The sequence below is a fragment of the Ambystoma mexicanum genome, chromosome 12, assembly GCF_040938575.1.
Source record: "Ambystoma mexicanum isolate Mex_15411 chromosome 12, UKY_AmexF1_1, whole genome shotgun sequence".
Classification (NCBI taxonomy): Eukaryota; Metazoa; Chordata; class Amphibia; order Caudata; family Ambystomatidae; genus Ambystoma; species Ambystoma mexicanum.
This window is the reverse complement of record NC_090936.1, coordinates 1,110,517,771-1,110,535,910: the sequence shown is the minus strand read 5'-3', so window position 1 is coordinate 1,110,535,910 and position 18,140 is coordinate 1,110,517,771. Positions and strand designations below refer to the sequence as shown.

Here is an 18,140-nt window from a genome sequence, read left to right as displayed (position 1 = left end):
AAACCCAGAGGATACCAAAACCTTTCTGGATAGGAAGCTACAGTTCGAGGCCACTCTCGGCCAACTAATTGACCAATAGCCCTAAAGTGCTGATTGATGGAAGGGAGGCAGGGTGAATCTTGGGGTACACTGCATCTGGGTGTCCATTCTGCATGCTGCTAATTAAAGTGAAGATTTATGGCTAGGGGTGTAACCGACCCAATCACAATGGACCAAATAATCTAGGGTCCTATAGCGAGTAGAACCAATAAGACTTTGTACTTTTAGTGACATCTATCACGAGTGTTGTAGAGGGATGGGCATAGACGCCCACCCGATAAAAGTTATCCAATCCCCACACTCTGCTACCATAAACAGATATAGTACCTATACTTAAGTTACCTTTTCCAGCCAATAGAATTGCATGTCAAACTTAGGAGTTTTACACGTCAATGATGATGAGAATTTGCTATAAAAGTTACTGTTTGCATGAAGAATTTGGGAGTTGAAGCGAGACAGGCGATCGCAGCTCTGATGATTTCCATTTGTTTCCCCATTTTTTGTACTTGTCATTAAACGGACTTCCCTTTGCCAAACCATTGACTTCTCCTTATTGATTGGTGTTGGAGTAAGAGAATCCTGCACCCCATCCTCCTCAAGATGCCGCTATCTCAACTTAAGGTGCCAGAGGGCGAGCTCTGAATCTCAAGGACTCGTTCAGAGGTCGCTCCACCCTCCTGTACACAACAATTAGAAAGAATCAGCAGAGAAACCTCACAATGGCTCTGCATTTTGCTCACGGCAACCAGGTATTTCCGAAAATGAATGGAAATCTAGCAGAGGCTGTTAAAACAACAACAAAAAAACTTGTCTGCTGAGTTTTCAAACTAACTTGCAGTAACTTGATCTGTGCATTTACTGGCAGAGGCGCCAACCAGCAACTGCATAAGCAGCATAAGCACATGTTTTGGTGACCACGGCAGTGCCTCTTTCCCATTGCCAATACCTTTACATTCCTGATGCACCAGAACGCAGCAACGCTTCTTCCTCTGGGGTTTCATCAGAAAACAAGAAACAACCCAGCACCGACAGAACTGGATGACACTGACTGGCTGGACAACTAAGGGGGTGCGGCAGGTCCCCCCAACCTCTGCTTTCTCAAATGAGGTGGGTGATGTAGTTTCCCAAAAATGTATGGGATTGGTTTTTGCAAACTTTTGTAAAGTGCTTCTTCTGACCACAGTGCAGATCTAGTCACCAGTGGCATTTCCACATGTGTTCTTCATCCGGGAGTGGCCCGTGACCCATAGCACCCTGAATGGGCTCTTCGGGTCCTGGGATACTAGCAAGGTTAAGAGATGGTACTGGGTCACTTCTTTCACAATCTTCTCTCAGAGGAGAAACCCAAGCTCTCGGCACTCACCTCTTCTGTATTTATGATATGATATGATAGTTTATTTATATAGTGCCTATACACAATGTGTTTCAAAGCGCTTCAAGGCAAGGGAGGGAACAAGGGAAAATACAATGACATTCTTACAGGCCATGAACAGTAAGGATGTGAAATGAACTATCGTACTCGGCTTGGTGCAAGAGCTAAGACATAGATAAGGAAGGGAGGGGGAGAGCAGGAAGGAAATGGAGACAGTCAGGCGACTACCATACTAGGCCTGATGACATTTCTGGTAGAGCCGGAGAAAAACAAGAGGTGAGGGAGAGGAGTGCAGAAAGGGAGGGGAGGAACAAAACAAGCGACTATCGTACTAGGCCTGCAACTTTCTTCGCTGGAGGCAAAAGTCTGTGTGCCGGGCCAACTTGATTCGTCTCTGAAAAGAGGGATGATGGGTGGATATGTCCAACGCAGCCTCTGTGTACTCCCTGTGATGCGTCTGAAACTGGGTGTCATGCTTCCTTCCCAACCAATTGGTCAGTCTCATCAGCACGCGGCTTAAAACTGGTAATATAGGAAAGGGGTCTTGTGTCATCGTGTCTTTCTGAGGATCACAAACAGCTGCTTCAGGATTAATGTCCATATGTGGGCTCCCTAACGTCTGGTGAAGAGCTGCTACGAAGGAAGAATCTTTGTGAAAGACTGAATCGCCTGCCATCACCGAGGGCATGTTACCAGCCAAATGATCATGGTTTGTTATTTATGTAGCACCTTCGCCAAAGCGCTGTACTTACAACATTATTTGCATACCATTATCACCCAACCGAAGTTGGTACTCATTTATTGACCTCCAAAGGATGAAAGACTGAGATGGCCTTGCCGGATGTCGTGTCTGCGACCTGCAGACCACAAACAGATCGCAGCAGCGAGTGCTCAGCCTGCTGAGCTATCTCACTGGCCTAAAGCCTGGCATGCAAGAATGCCAAACCCAAATCCAACCTTTATCCTGTCCGAAACAAACATATGAGGCTTAGACGTGAACTGAACCGCAAAGGAATCAAGAAATTCCTATAAGCTGTTCGTTGCCCTAATCCAATGCTTCGGGAGGGCTAAACCACCGCCATGGCTTTGATACACATTTACATGGGCTAGGGTCTGCACTTACACCATCAGATCATGAACTAAAGGGGTAGTAAATCTTTGTAAATGACCTGTCTTCTGGTTTGCATTGTTTGAATGCTGCATCTGTTCTTTCTTCACATCGAGATATGCATGAACGAGCAAGTCTCGGAAGGATAGCTATGGGGCAACGTGCTCTCCTTGGAATCAAGACGACATGGAGCAACACAGGTTCGATCCCCGCGTCTGCTCTTAGAAACCTCTGGGTATTAAGCAAGTAATAAATAACCTAACATATCATATCATGAGACTCCATCCTGTCCCCTTTCCTCTTCAATCTCTACATGGGACCTCTGGGGGAGCTCCTCACCAACAGAGACATCAATATACACCAATACACCGATGACATGATGTTTATCTAAAGATAAATGACACCCCTCATCCAAGCCTGTATTTCAAGGGCGTTCCTTGAGCTCAACCATATAAGGAAGCCCCCCAATCACGTACAAGTCCAGAATTGGCTAACATCAAGCTTGCTGGATTCATGCTGCAACACTTATCGCAAAATCTCCTGCTTTATTATGTAATATGTGCCAAGAAGATCCTAGCAAGATGGTACCAGCTGGCGCGCCTCTAGCAAGTAAAGCCATTCATCCATGCTTCCCCCTGTCCCCCGGGTTTCAGATCAGTTGTCCAAGCCCTGGCCACCCCTGCCTGTACAGTGGCAGTGCCGCCTTGGCCCCTCTGAAAGCCACGCAGCATGCCGCAGCACGCCTCCTCACAGGTACAGGAAAATGCAATCACATCACCCCCAATCTTAAGGTGCTGTACTGGCACCTCGTTCAAGCACACATCATGTTCAAGACTGCCTGCATCACCTACAAAGCAGTCAACGCCATCACACCCGTCTGCTTGGCTTTGAAACTCACCATCTCCCGATGCTGGCGCACCAGCCGAAGCCAACACATCACCAGGCTGGAAACAAAGAACTCTAAGAGGGAAACAACAGGAAATAGACCTTTTCCTGCTTTCCACCCTGTCTCTAGAACAAGTTACCAATGCAGATAAGACTGGCCCCACCATCCTACAGTTCCGGAAGGAACTGCAGACCCTATTCTTCAGAAAACATATCGCCAATTGCTGATTGCTGCACTCAACCCTATTTCTACCCCTGTGAACCCCCTTCCACTTGTTCCCCTTACTCACTCAAGCTCCTCTGCTACACCTGCACCCTACCTATAACGCCCGAGGTGCCTCCCCTTTTCACAGCACTTTGGCACTGATTCATAGATTTATTTGCACACTGAAAAGTGACTTTGCACACTTTTCAGCCGGGCTGAACACTTCTTTTCCTGCTTCATGGATCAGACTTTGCGTCTATTCCCAGACTTTGCGCTGGTCTGTCACGTCTTTCTGTGCAATCGAGCGCTTTGCGCGGCACTCCACGTAAAGTGTGGAACGGGCCTACGCAAAGAAATAAATAGGGGGGGGACATGCATATTCCCCATTCTCAGGGCAAAATGAGGAAGAACAAGGAATAACATGGACTTGTTGAGGGACGGCCACGCAAAGGAATCGCACGCCCAGTCAAGCACAAATCCAACCCCTTTCATCGAATTCAATGCGCAACTTCACGTCTGGAAAAGTCACACGCAAACCATTTGAACTCACCACCACTTGATAGGAGGCACAAAGCACAATGCACATAAGATGTGACGTGCAAAGGTAATGTTTACATAGCAATTAGAAGTGACAGCACATAGCTGAGGTGCCGCTTGGAGTTAGGGGTGATCGCATGCAGATTAGCAGGGTGCTGACTTGAATTATGGGGTTTCGTCCGCAGGTTGACCGGGAGCTGCCTTGAGTTACGTGAAATGCTGCGCAGATTGTCGGGTGTAGTTTTGGTTTACGGGGTTCATACGCAGTGTTGGCTGGGGTGCTGCCTGGTCGCGGGGGGGTGGGGGGTTCTCGCAGTATTGCCAGGGTGCTTGATGATGGGGATAAGGCAGGCGCAAAGGTTGGTATATGTCGCTGGTTTTGGTTTGCATGGGGGTGTGTCATGGGCGTTCCGGGTGCTACTCTATTTTCTTTGCGCCTAGGGTTACTTTGCGGTTATAATTCCATGAATACGCAGAACGCGCAAAACATACTTTTGCGTGCAGGTAGGCGCAATGTTGTTCTACACGCAAGTTCTTTGAAGGGGCTTTGCGGTTTTTCTATGAATCGGGCCTGTATATTCCCAGCTAAGTCCGGCTATCTGAACTTCGAGTCAAACATCATAATAAACTGTGATTTTATATAGTGCTTGATGCTGGATTTGTCCTGCTTCACAGCACTGTAATTATACTTAGTATTACGCAACGCAGTGAATCTACATTGGAAGGAAAAATGGCTGCAGAGCCTGCCTTCCACGGTAGGTTGCCCAGATAGAGCTCTAAAGGAGCACCTAAGCTTTGGCACCCCCTCCCCACCCCCCGTATTCCTTGGCGGTCGATAGAGAAAATATCCAGAAATTCAAAGTGTGGGGTGTGCTCGCTGTGCTCTGCCCTCCACATCTACACTTACTCTGAACATCTCAGGAGCAGCTTCTTGTGGCATTTAGCCATAGAGGTATGACGAGGACGAAGCTTGAATTCTAATCCCGGCTTCCCCCGTCCACCACGTTGTGTGATCCTGGTTTAATCACTTTACATATCCACTTACCTAGCAACATTCGAAGTGGCTAGCGACAGACTGGATCCTGCGAATAATAAAAAGCAGTCGCTTTTCACTTCTGGATAGGCTTAAGGAAAACTCATGAATACACAGTAGATTTCGAGCAGCTGGGTGGGCTGCGCCCGTGTTTCCTTGAGGATGCGATGGGAGCCGCTGCTCCTCCGAGCCAGTGAACTTTGCTCGCAGGCCGGCCCTCCTCAGGGAGCTTGGCAAGGGGAGGGAGGAGGGAGAGCGCTGGCTTCCCTGGCACTGCTGCTCGCTCCCGCGATTCGGCCACCAGCCTGCAGCCGGGACGGAGCTCAGCCCCGCAGCTCAAGGACAAGTTATCCTGTCTCCTTCTCCAAGTAGAGAGCCCGGACCTCAGGCATCCCCTCTGCACGCGACTTTCAGACAGCTCAAGCCTGTGAATCCCCCCGGCAAGGATTCATCTGCCGAAGCAGCCGCAAGGAGGACTGATCAGGTCTCCGGCACCAGAACTTAAGACTACCTGCAACACTATCCCCGCCCGTGAATCCCTGAACCAGGATTCATCGACCAAAAAAGCCACACGGAGGGATAATCAGCTCTTGAGAGTAGTTGCAGCTGTTGAATCCCTGAATAAGGATTGCTGCAAGAGGACACCTGAAAGGAGAGGGATCGGTCGGCTCTGTACATCACTCTCGCAACCCCAAACCTGTGGATCCGTGCAAAGGGACTCATCTCCCAGAACAGACACAGCGAGAGAAGAGTCATCTCTCAATCGCCAGACTTGGACCCCACTTACGTTACTAGGACTCATTTTATTGTCGGACTAAGAATTAATCAGCCGAGCCTGCTGCCAAAAGGCAGCTCAGTTCTGACTGCACACAACTTTCAGCAAACTCAAACCTGTGAATCCCTGATTCATCTGCCAGTTCTGTACACCACTTGGAGCACTCTCAAACTTGTGGATTCTTTAAAAAGGACTAATCTACTAAAATAGCTGTGGGGATAGGATTCGGGTTTCAAGGACAAGTTCTGGATGCCACTTACGTCACTAGGACTCATTAAACTCCAGAAATAACACATAAGCTGTCAAGTTGCCTGTGGGAAGGTAGTCAACCTTTAAGTGCCAGCCCTGAAACGAGTAATTTAACTACAAGAATAAAGACTCAACTGCCAACCCCTGTATAAGGATTTATCTACCAAGGCTGCTAGGCCAGCAAAGGGGCCGAACTCCCATGCTACAGTATTGAATGGCTCACTAAAAGAAAGTGTTTATCTGATTCTACACTTGATAACCACCGGAAAAATATTCAATTTACAAGAGTGCTGCAGGGGAGCAGCTCCACTCGCAGACACCGGCTCTGCATGCCAGTCATTTAACAAATGCTCGTTTAACGCCAGTACCTGGGAATTCCCGAAAAGGGACTCATCTTCTGAGCTTCCTAAACCGATCTCAGGTCCAAGACAGTGGGTTAGTACATCCCTAACTACAGAAGAGTTTATCTAACTGCCAAGGAGGCTGAATATCAAATGGGGAGGATTCATCTAATGTCTTAGCATCCTAGAAACACTTAAACAAGGATTCATCAACTAAGATTGCTGCTGGAAAGGAGCACCGTATCTGCATGCTATTTAGAAACCAACGGCTATCTTTAATTGCAGACCTGGGAACTGTAAAAAGGATTCATCTTTCAAGTTTGCTTCAGAAAGGAAGGTTAACTATCCAGCACACCTGCCAACCCCAGCAAAGATACTAGCTTGCTGACCAAATCAGGCTTCGCTTCCTTCCCAGCTCTATTGGGCATCAGCACCGAAGGGGCTCATCAACCTCTCATTTGCCAAATCCAGTGTTCCAAGCGTCCCACTTGTCTTTTTGCAAGGATCAATCTGGCCTGTCCAACGTCAATAGGCTGAAGACTCATCATAGATCCGGCCACCTCGGCACCATCGTGCAGCAGGGCACACTAGCTGCCCGCCAGCACTGGGACTGATCTGCAGAACCCATTGACCTGCCGAGGACTCATCTCCTCTTCGGCACCACTTCTCACTGTGCCATGTCACCACTTGCAGCTTAAGCCCTTTTGGGAGGGCAAGGAACTGGGCCCCAGGGCTAGACTTGTATGAAACGTTATTTTATACATCACATACACAAGCCCCACGATTGGCCATGGTCTTCCTCGTTTGCCTCTTTCTCCATCTCCCCCTCCTTTCTTTGGGACAGGGACCTGTGACGTCACAGGAGAACCCCAACGCGGCTGTCATGCGCCCATATGGTCAAGTGAATGTAAGTTTCTGTCGAGCCATTTGCATTATTTATTTATTTGTTTAATTTATTTTTGTATTTGCAAAGCGCCTACAGCCCAGAGGCATCGAGGCGCTGTTTCAAGAAGGTGTCTTAGATGCGTGAACAGAAAGGCAATGCATAGGTTACATGTAGCAGGTGCCTTTAGCTAATGACCCATGAGCGCTTTACCTGATTATTCTATGTTGCTTCTGATATAGCAGCAGCCATTCAACAAGAGCTCAGCCAATAGAAATAGTTCAGAGCGCCATTGAAATGATGTGCTGTGCACAAGGCGCACGTGTTTCGTGCACTTCGGGTTAGCTTTAATTATTGATGTTCTATGCATGTAACTCCACAAGGCCAAGTATTCAAAAGCGCGAAGTGACTATTTCTCGAGTGCAGGTCTCTCCATCTTTTGATTTTTCCCATTTTGGTTAGATGGGTCTTTACCGGAACGCAGGCTTTGCTGCCAATAAAAGGTGCGCATCTTTTAATGCGTGCATAAACTGTTCCTAGAAACCTCGTTGACTGATACTGCGCTTCGTTGTCATGCTCTCAAAGATTTCAGTTGGGTGATGTTGTATGTAAATATGTGCTCTGTAATGCGCTTTGGGTTAAGGCGCTATATAAATATGTGCTCTCTAATGCTCTTTGGGTTAAGGCGCTATATAAATATGTGCTCTCTAATGCTCTTTGGATTAAGGCGGTATATAAATATGTGTTCTCTAATTCGCTTTGGAATTAAGGCGCTATAAAAATAACACATCATTATCTTTATACGACCTATTTTTGGGCCCCATTCTATAGGATTTCAATGAAAGAAAGAATGTCGCTATTGCATTTCATTGTTATGTTAACTTAGTTATTAACACCTTTGGTCAAAACCTTCTTTTTACTGTTAGTGAGTGTGTAAGATAGCTCCCTGGTTTATGCAAATGCTGTGCACATATCTGGGACCCTTCAGCCCGAAATCTGGAATCTCAGTGGTGCTGACTCATCCTTTCATCCTTCTGAGATTGATAATGAATGCCTTGTTGATGATAATGCGATCAAAATCCTCTAGATTTGTTTGCAACCCCCCGTCCCCCAAAATAGAAATTTGCATTTCATGGGGATAGTATTTTGCAGGCCTCAAAAAGGAGTCTACGTAGTGTGTCGGACGGAGGTGGAGCAGTGTTTGGAAGAGGATCGTTGTGGTTTATTGCATCTTTGCCACTCTTTAATTGCTGCCTTTGATGATGTTGACTGCTTCACCTAAAGACTGACTTATGTAGCTGGCACCCCTTTTTTTACTAATTTTGCAGTGGTCTAGTTGATTGGGATAGGTGATTTCTGTAAGTGAAAGGACATAAATCCCTTCTGCATATAAAGCAGTTTCATTATGCCGGTGCCCACATTTTATGCAAACATTGTGCTATAAAGGACAGGTCATTATGCCTCTGCCCACAATGCAGTCTAGCATTGCACTGTAAAACAGACTTTCACAATCCATGTGCCCACCATATATGCCAACATTGCCACTTCAAAACCCATCCATGATGCCTGTGCCTACAAAAGGCCAGAAGTGCTCTATAGGTCCCCTGTTTCATAATGCTTCTGTACACCATATATGTCACGATAATTGTGCCCACAATTTAAGCCAACATTGCACTGTAAAGTGCATTTTCTCAATGTGTTTCATTACAAAATATACCAGTACTGCCTTGTGAACCAACATTTCATAATTCATGACCCCACAATATATACCAGGATTGCCCTATAAAACACATGTTCCTGCTGCTTGTCCCTAAATGTATGCCAGGATCCATGTAAAAATATTTGTATGATCCATAGCCCTTCAAAATAGGCCCGCATTTCTACATAAAAAAACAAGTTTATGAAGCATGGCCAACAAAATATTCTGGGATTGTCTGTGAAACACATTTTCATGATGCATGTCCCCAAATATATGCCAGGATTTCCCAGTAAACATGTTTTCATGTGGCAGGCCCCCACAATATATACCAAGGTTGCTTTGTTAAACATGTTTCATGCTGCATTTCCCTCAATATAGACCAGGATGGCTCTGTAAAACATGTTCTTATGATGCATGTCCCCACACTATATGCTAGCTTTGTTTGTAAAACACATTTTCATGATAAATGACTGCACAAAATATGCCAGCATTGCCGAATAAAATGCATGTTCATGACGCATGTGCCCATGAAATATACCAGCTTTGCCCTGGAAAACAGGTTTTCATGATGCATCTCACCACAATATATGACAGGGTTACCATATAAAACAAATGTTCATGATGCATGTCCCCATACTATGTGACAGGACTGGTTGGTAAAACAGGTTTAGATGATGCATGTCCCCAAAATATATGTCTGCAGTGCCTGTGAAATACATCCCTATGATTCATGTCCCCAAACAATATGCCAGCATTGCCCAGCAAGACACATCTTCCACATGCATGCCCTCATAAAATACTCCAGCATTGTAATTTAAACATGTATTTAGGATGCCAATGGCCACATACCAGTACAGTCCTTTATATGAAACTTTAATGATGCATATTTCCATAGAATATGCCAGCATTGCCATGTAAAATACAATTCCATTGTGCCAGAATGTCCATGTTAAACACATTTGTATGATCTATGCCCCCAGAATATGAGGCCATATTGCCTGTAGAACATATTTTCAGGAATTATGTCCCCACAAACACACATACACCCCCTATGTGCTTACCTCGTTTGGGCAGCACATTGAGGAGGTGGTAGAGAGGCAACCCCACTGCCTGCAGTGACCCGGTCCACCTGCCCAATTGGCTATGCTTCATTGGGAAAGCTCTCACCCCAACCAGCCCAGAGCAATTGGCCATGTGTGGTGGTGGCTCTGGGTTCCTGTAGGGGAAGATACCACACCTGTGCATTTCTCTTTATCTGCATTTATTGTGGCCATACTGGTAGGCTGGGTGGCTGGGCACTGCCCATCCTCTCATTAAGGATGTGCCACAACGCTGTCCACCTCATCGACCACCCTCAAACTGGACCAAACCATCTTCCATATCATCTCAACCATGGAAAATATAAATTTGACCTACAATGTCAGTCATCAGAGCCTGCAGCACCATACCCTGACAATCCACAACTGTTAGTGCAGGTCTCATCAGACCTTCTCCCCAGACCCTGTGGATGATATTGAAGGAATGTTCCCAAAGAAAGGGATGCAGTGTATATGTCATTTACAGCTCCCAAAGACATGCACATATGAATGTTCCAGTTAAAATAAGTATATTAGCAGAAAGTCCCAAGTCCTAATGTGGAAACATTCATAATCTCCTGTTAAGGTAAGTTAAACTGCAAGGGCATGTTGGTTGAGGGGGTTATTGGGGCTCCATAGAGTCAGTGGCCAATGATGGGCTGCCCTAGGGACCCTGCCCCATGGTAACTTCAGGATACAGGTATGTTGCTTAGGGTTTGGGGTTACTGGATTACTAGGAGATGGTCCTGTTGCTGAGCACTTCACACACCACGCCTTCAGATCTTCTCAGCCACCTTCAGAATAGCTGTGAAATGCTTGGGTCCTCTGTAGACGGGGGGCCTTGAGTCCTTTCCATTCAGCTGTTAAATGCTTCGTTTCCTTTGTTATTGTGGCTCTGCAGGAGTTTCTGACTGGCATGGGCACCCATTCGGCTACAGTAATGGGGCGGTAGTGAAACAGTTCCAAGGGTCCTTGGGTTCCTGTGACATCAAGGCAAGCTGCTTATGGCTTCATCGTTCCTTGGGAGGGCTGGAGGCCAAAACGGATCTGTGGATAGTCTCCTTGCCTGTTTCAATGTTGCCAGAGTCCTCCTGCACCTCCCCACCACTGAAACAGTGACTCCCAGACTGGAACACACTGAAGCTGGGGGACGTTGCGGACTGTTACGGTCTGGAAGGCACTGTTTCGATGAGGGAGCGGAAGGGCGGAAACAAGAATCAAGTGAAAGTGAAACCGGTAAATAAACATGCCTCAGAGTGTGGGCACCATGGGGGCTTATTTTGATTGAAGGTGCAGGTGCCCTTGAAAGCTACAGTTCTTCAGGCTCTGTCGAATGTTAGTGTATGTCTGTGACAGTTTTCTCAACTCTTTATTTATTTATTTTTTGTTCATTTGTAATGCGCCTATACACAAGTGTTTCGAAGTACGGCAAGGCAGGAGGTGGGGACAGGAAGGGGGAAAGTAGCAATCCTAATAGGCCTTTGCGCCATTCAGATCGTGCAAGTGCGGTAACTATAAGTGCATGGGGAAAGGGAGGTGGTGAAGTGCAGGAACTGGGTGGAAGTGCCCATGTGAAGCAGAGTGCCAGGAAACCCTGGTGGGCAGAGCCAGGGGGAGGAAGGGAGTAAGGGGTGTCCACAACTAAGTGCAATTAAGGAGCTGGGAGGCTACAAGGGGTGCAAGCAAACCAGCTAGGTGTAGGCGGTGGGGCCAGTGAAGACAAATGCCGTATGAGGGGGGGATGGGAGAATAAATGCAGAGGTAGACTAAGCATGGGATGGCCTGGTGCCCTGTAGGACTCTGAAGGAAGCAGGCCACCAGTCACAGGAAGATGGGACATTAGCAGGGGGAGGGAAGTGGGAAGGAAGAAGAGAAAGGAAAACCTTGAGGAGCTTCCAGAACTTAAGGAGACAGGCTCAAGTCTGAGAGGGGCAGGGAGGCCATTCCAGAGGGAGGCTCCTGCGGAGGAGAGAGATCTACCCCCCACTCTCTGCTTGTAAAAACGTCTGATTTGCAGAGAGTTGGAGTTAGCAGACTGAAGGGCTTTAGAGGGGAGGTATTTAGGGAGAGAGAGTTGGATATAGCGTGGTCCCAGACTGGAGAAAGCCTTGTGGATGGTGCAGAAGGTCTTGAATTTGATCCTCGCAGCCACCAGGATTAATTGGAGAGATTTAAGGGCTAGAGAAATGCGGTCCCTGGGCTTGAGGCCAAGGATAAGTCTTGCAGTCCTATTTTGGATTAGTTGAAGGGAGTGAAGGGAAGAGTTAGGCAGGTTGAGTAAGAGGCTGTTGCAGTAGTCCAGCCTGGAGAGAACCAGAGGTCTGGAGATGTTGAGTTTCTGGGGGAAGGTGAGGAAGGGGAGAAGGCATCTGAGGAAGTGAAGCTGGAAGTGAGCCTTCTTGGCCAGGTCCATGATGCGAGGAGAGAAGGAGAGGGAGGAGTCAAAGATGACACCAAGGTTTTTTGCTTCATACGAGGGTGAGAGGAGGAGGCCCAAGGAGGGTGCCAGGGTGTGGGAGCGGGGGTAAAGAGGGAGCAGGGGTCCCTATGATAATGATCTCAGTCTTAATGGCATTAAGGCAGATATTGTTTGATAGTGCACCATGCCTGAATAGTAGACGAGCAGTCAGGAATGAGAGAGGAAGAAGAGGAGATAGAGGAGTGAAGCTTGAAAGAAAGCTGTGTGTCATCAGCATAACACTGAAAATTAGGAGAGAAGGAGGAGATCAGATGGGCTATGGGGGGCAGGTCGATATTGAAAAGCCAGGGCAAGAGGCACCACGGGTGGAGAGTGAGATGGTGGAAAGGAAAGGGCCCAATTGAACGTGGGCGAGTCGGTCAGAGGGAAAGGCATTCAACCAAACCAGAGTCAGGTCCATGATGCCAGGGGTGTGCCGGAGGCGCTTTATCAGGGTGGCATGGTTGACTGTATCAAAGGCAGAGAAGAGGTCAAGAAGGATGAGAACAGAAGAACATCTTGAATCAAGATTAGTGAGCAAGTCTTCACAGGTGTTCAGGAGAGCAGTTTCCATGCCTCCGGCAGCTCAAAAGCCAGACTGGTGGTTGTTGAGACAACCAACAGATCTGGTGTGGTGTACAAGCTGGGAGATGGCCAGTTTCTCCAAGAGTTTGCCCAGGAAGGGACTAGTGGGGAAGGGCGGTAGTTTGCGGGATAGAAAGGATTGGTGGAAGGTTTTTTCAGGAGAGTGTGCACAAGGGAGTGCTTGAGAAGTGAGGGGAAAGCATTGTGAGAAAGGAGTGATTGCAGAAATTGGCCAAGGCTGGAGCAAGAGAGATAATGTTGTCCTTGATAGCTCTGGAGGAGCAGGGGAGCACCTATTTGGAGGAGATTTTCATAGAGCGGACTAGTCTAGAAACCTCATCAGGTGTTATGGGAGAAGAAGAGGGGAATAAAAGGGGAAGGGAGAGGCGGGTCAAAAGAGGCCTGGAAGAAGGGGAGGGGTAGATTGTGGTGTAGAGGTGAATGAGGAGAGGATGTCATGAGTTTTGGAGATGAAGTGAGATGCCAGAGAAGTGCAGAGTGCCTGGGAGGGCAGGGGAGAGGTTGAGACTGTGGTAGGTTTGGCGAGTTCCTTTCAGATTTTGAAATGTTCAGCCATGTTGTTAGTGGCCACAGAGATCGTTTGACACTTTGTTGTCAGAGCCCATGTGCTGATAGATCCAACTAGTTTTCTAGAGGGAGCATGGTTCAAAAGGCATTGAGAATGATCTCCGCGAGACAAGGGGAGTGTGCACTGCCCTGTCCCATGCAGTTTGTAGAGGTCTCGGATAGACACCTGTATTCAGTAGGGTATTTGTAGGTTGTAGGGACCAGCAGGGACTCCTCACTTTCAGTATTCAGTTCAGGTTCTTCCTACAAGCCCATTTATTCTACATGTCTTTATCTGCATTTTTGGTGGAATTTGGAGTGAGGGTAAGTATTCATCTCCCAAATAAAGAGTTGCATTCGTTCAAAGATGCCGGCACCCAAACTGTCTTTGGCGGGTGTCACCTTCAAACTCTGTAGTCTTCTTCCCAGGCAAACTCTCCAGATGTGGATTCAACCTTGAATACAGACACTCCCTCATTCTGTTCTTCTCTCTACAGCCTTATGACTTCCGATGATAGCAGAACGTGTTCCAAACACAGCCAGGTGTGGGTTACCTTACTCCTCCTTAGAAACACAGCCAGGTGTAGGTCACCTTACTCCTCCTTAGAAACACGGCCAGGTGTGGGTTACCTTACTCCTCCACAGAAACTCCTCCTTAGAAACGCGGCCAGGTGTGGGTTACCTTACATCTCCTTAGAAACACGGCCAGGTGTGGGTTACCTTACTCCTCCTTAGAAACAGGGCCAGGTGTAGGTCACCTTACTCCTCCTTAGAAACACGGCCAGGTGTGGGTTACCTTACTCCTCCTCAGAAACACAGCCAGGTGTGGGTTACCTTACTCCTCCTTAGAAACATGGCTAAGTGTGGGTTACCTTACTCCTCCTTAGAAACAGGGCCAGGTGTGGGTTACCTTACTCCTCCTCAGAAACACGGCCAGGTGTAGGTCACCTTACTCCTCCTTAGAAACACAGGCAGGTGTGGGTTACCTTACTCCTCCTTAGAAACATGGCTAAGTGTGGGTTACCTTACTCCTCCTTAGAAACAGGGCCAGGTGCGGGTTACCTTACATCTCCTTAGAAACACGACCAGGTGTGGGTTACCTTACTCCTCCACAGAAACTCATCCTTAGAAACGCAGCCAGGTGTGGGTTACCTTACTCCTCCTTAGAAACACGCCCAGGTGTGGGTCACCTTACTCCCCCTTAGAAACACGGCCAGGTGTGGGTTACCTTACTCCTCCACAGAAACTCCTCCTTAGTAACACGCCAGGTGTGGGTTACCTTACTATTCCTTAGAAACACGCCCAGGTGTGGGCCACTTTACTCCCCCTTAGAAACACGGCCAGGTGTGGGTTACCTTACTCCTCCTCCTCAGAAACACAGCCAGGTGTGAGTTACCTTACTCCTCCTTAGAAACACTGCCAGTTGTGGGTTACCTTACTCCTCCTTAGAAACATGGCTAAGTGTGGGTTACCTTACTCCTCCTTAGAAACACTGCCAGGTGTGAGTTACCTCACTCCTTCTTAGAAACACAGGCAGGCGCGGGTTACCTTACTCCTCCTTAGAAACACGGCCAGGTGTGGGTTACCTTACCCCTCCTTAGAAACACAACCAGGTGTGGCTTACCTTCTCCTCCTTAGAACACAGCAAGGTGTGGGTTAACTTACTCCTCCTAAGAAACACTGCCAAGCGTGGGTTACTTTACTCCTCCTTAGAAACATGGCCAGGTGTGGGTTACCTTACTCATCCACCTTTAGAAACCCGGCCAGGTGTGGGTTACCTTACTCCTCCTTAGAAACCCAGCCAGGTGTGGGTTATCTTACTCCTCCTCATGAACACAGCCAGGTGTGGGTTACCTTACTCCTCCTTAGAAACAGGGCCAGGTGTGGGTTACCTTACTCCTCCTAGGAAACACGCCCAGGTGTGGGTTACCTTACTCCTCCTCCTCAGAAACACGGCCAGGTGTGAGTTACCTTACTCCTCCTTAGAAACACGGCCAGGTGTGGGTTACCTTACTCCTCCTTAGAAACACAGCCCGGTGTGGCTTACCTTACTCCTCCTTAGAAACACGGCAAGGTGTGGGTTAACTTACTCCTCCTAAGAAACACTGGCAGGTGTGGGTTACTTTACTCCTCCTTAGAAACACGACCAGCTGTGGGTTACCTTACTCCTCCTCCTCAGAAACACGGCCAGGTGTGGGTTACCTTACTCCTCCTTAGAAACACGCCCAGGTGTGGGTCACCTTACTCCCCCTTAGAAACACGGCCAGGTGTGGGTTACCTTACTCCTCCTCCTCACAAACACGGCCAGGTGTGAGTTACCTTACTCCTCCTTAGAAACACTACCAGTTGTGGGTTACCTTACTCCTCCTTAGAAACATGGCTAAGTGTGGGTTACCTTACTCCTCCTTAGAAACACTGCCAGGTGTGAGTTACCTTACTCCTTCCTAGAAACACAGGCAGGTGCGGGTTACCTTCCTCCTCCTTAGAAACACGGCCAGGTGTGGGTTACCTTACCCCTCCTTAGAAACACAACCAGGTGTGGCTTACCTTACTCCTCCTTAGAAACACAGCAAGGTGTGGGTTAACTTACTCCTCCTAAGAAACACTGCCAAGCGTGGGTTACTTTACTCCTCCTTAGAAACACGGCCAGGTGTGGGTTACCTTACTCATCCACCTTAGAAACCCGGCCAGGTGTGGGTTACCTTACACCTCATTAGAAACCCGGCCAGGTGTGGGTTACCTTACTCCTCCTTAGAAACACGACCAGGTGTGGGTTACCTTACTCCTCCTTAGAAACACAGCCAGGTGTGGGTTACCTTACTCCTCCACAGAAACTCCTCCTTAGAAACACGGCCAGGTGTGGGTTACCTTACTCCTCCTTAGAAACAGGGCCAGGTGTGGGTTACCTTACTCCTCCTAGGAAACACGCCCAGGTGTGGGTCACCTTACTCCCCCTTAGAAACATGCCCAGGTGTGGGTTACCTTACTCCTCCTCCTCAGAAACACGGCCAGATGTGAGTTACCTTACTCCTCCTTAGAAACACTGCCAGTTGTGGGTTACCTTGCTCCTCCTTAGAAACATGGCCAAGTGTGGGTTACCTTACTCCTCCTTAGAAACACTGCCAGGTGTGAGTTACCTTACTCCTTCTTAGAAACACAGGCAGGTGCGGGTTACCTTACTCCTCCTTAGAAACACGGCCAGGTGTGGGTTACCTTACTCCTCCTTAGAAACACAGCCCGGTGTGGCTTACCTTACTCCTCCTTAGAAACACGGCAAGGTGTGGGTTAACTTACTCCTCCTAAGAAACACTGCCAGGTGTGGGTTACTTTACTCCTCCTTAGAAACACAACCATGTGTGGGTTACCTTACTCATCCACCTTAGAAACCCGGCCAGGTGTGGGTTACCTTACTCCTCCTTAGAAACCCGGCCAGGTGTGGGTTACCTTACATCTCCTCATGAACACAGCCAGGTGTGGGTTACCTTACTCCTCCTTAGAAACACGGCCAGGTGTGGGTTACCTTACTCCTCCTTAGAAACACAGCCAGGTGTGGCTTACCTTACTCCTCCTTAGAAACACGGCAAGGTGTGGGTTAACTTACTCCTCCTAAGAAACACTGCGAGGTGTGGGTTAGCTTACTCCTCCTTAGAAACCCGGCCAGGTGTGGGTTACCTTACTCCTCCTTAGAAACACGGCCAGGTGTGGGTTACCTTACTCCTCCTTAGAAACGCAGCCAGGTGTGGTTTACCTTACTCCTCCTTAGAAACACAGCAAGGTGTGAGTTAACTTACTCCTCCTAAGAAACACTGCCAGGTGTGGGTTACCTTACTCCTCCTCAGAAACACAGCCATGTGTGGGTTACCTTACTCCTCCTTAGAAACATGCCTGGGATGCAGGATCCTACAATGGATTTTTACACGGGGATAGGTTATAGAATTTTCCCTGGAGTAAGGCAAAGTTGTTCTTCCTGAAAATGATTAAAAAGTGCCACCTTCGAAATTAACACATTTCAGCTGGTTCTGAAAGGTTACTCTCGTAGATAAAATGGGGTTATGTGTTGCTCTGCCAGACAAATGCAGCTGCCTTACCGCCAGCATGGATTTCATGCTGGCGGTGTGGATTCCTGTGGAATCCGCTTGAAATTACCACCTTGTAAAAGCAGGTGATTTCCATGGAACTTCATTGCAAGTTCCTCCTGCAATTGTTAACTGAGTTACGCATTCACACTTTTCCATCAGCATAATGGAAAAGTGAAGTGTAAACGTGATTTTGCCTGTTTTTTACTCATTACAACAGGACCATGAGGACGGCAAGGTTCCTCATCCCCA

At 47.9% G+C, this 18,140-nt stretch overlaps 1 protein-coding gene across 1 annotated transcript in view; it reads left to right on the top strand.

The window, feature by feature from the left end:
* Positions 1–5,392: 5,392 nt before the first annotated feature.
* Positions 5,393–18,140, top strand: part of ITIH5 (inter-alpha-trypsin inhibitor heavy chain 5) — a 457,780-nt gene continuing 445,032 nt past the window's right edge. The window contains exon 1 of the mRNA XM_069629674.1: positions 5,393–7,451. Within this exon, the coding sequence (XP_069485775.1) occupies positions 7,335–7,451 (117 nt within the window). The 5' untranslated portion in view covers positions 5,393–7,334. The remainder of the gene's footprint in view (positions 7,452–18,140) is intronic.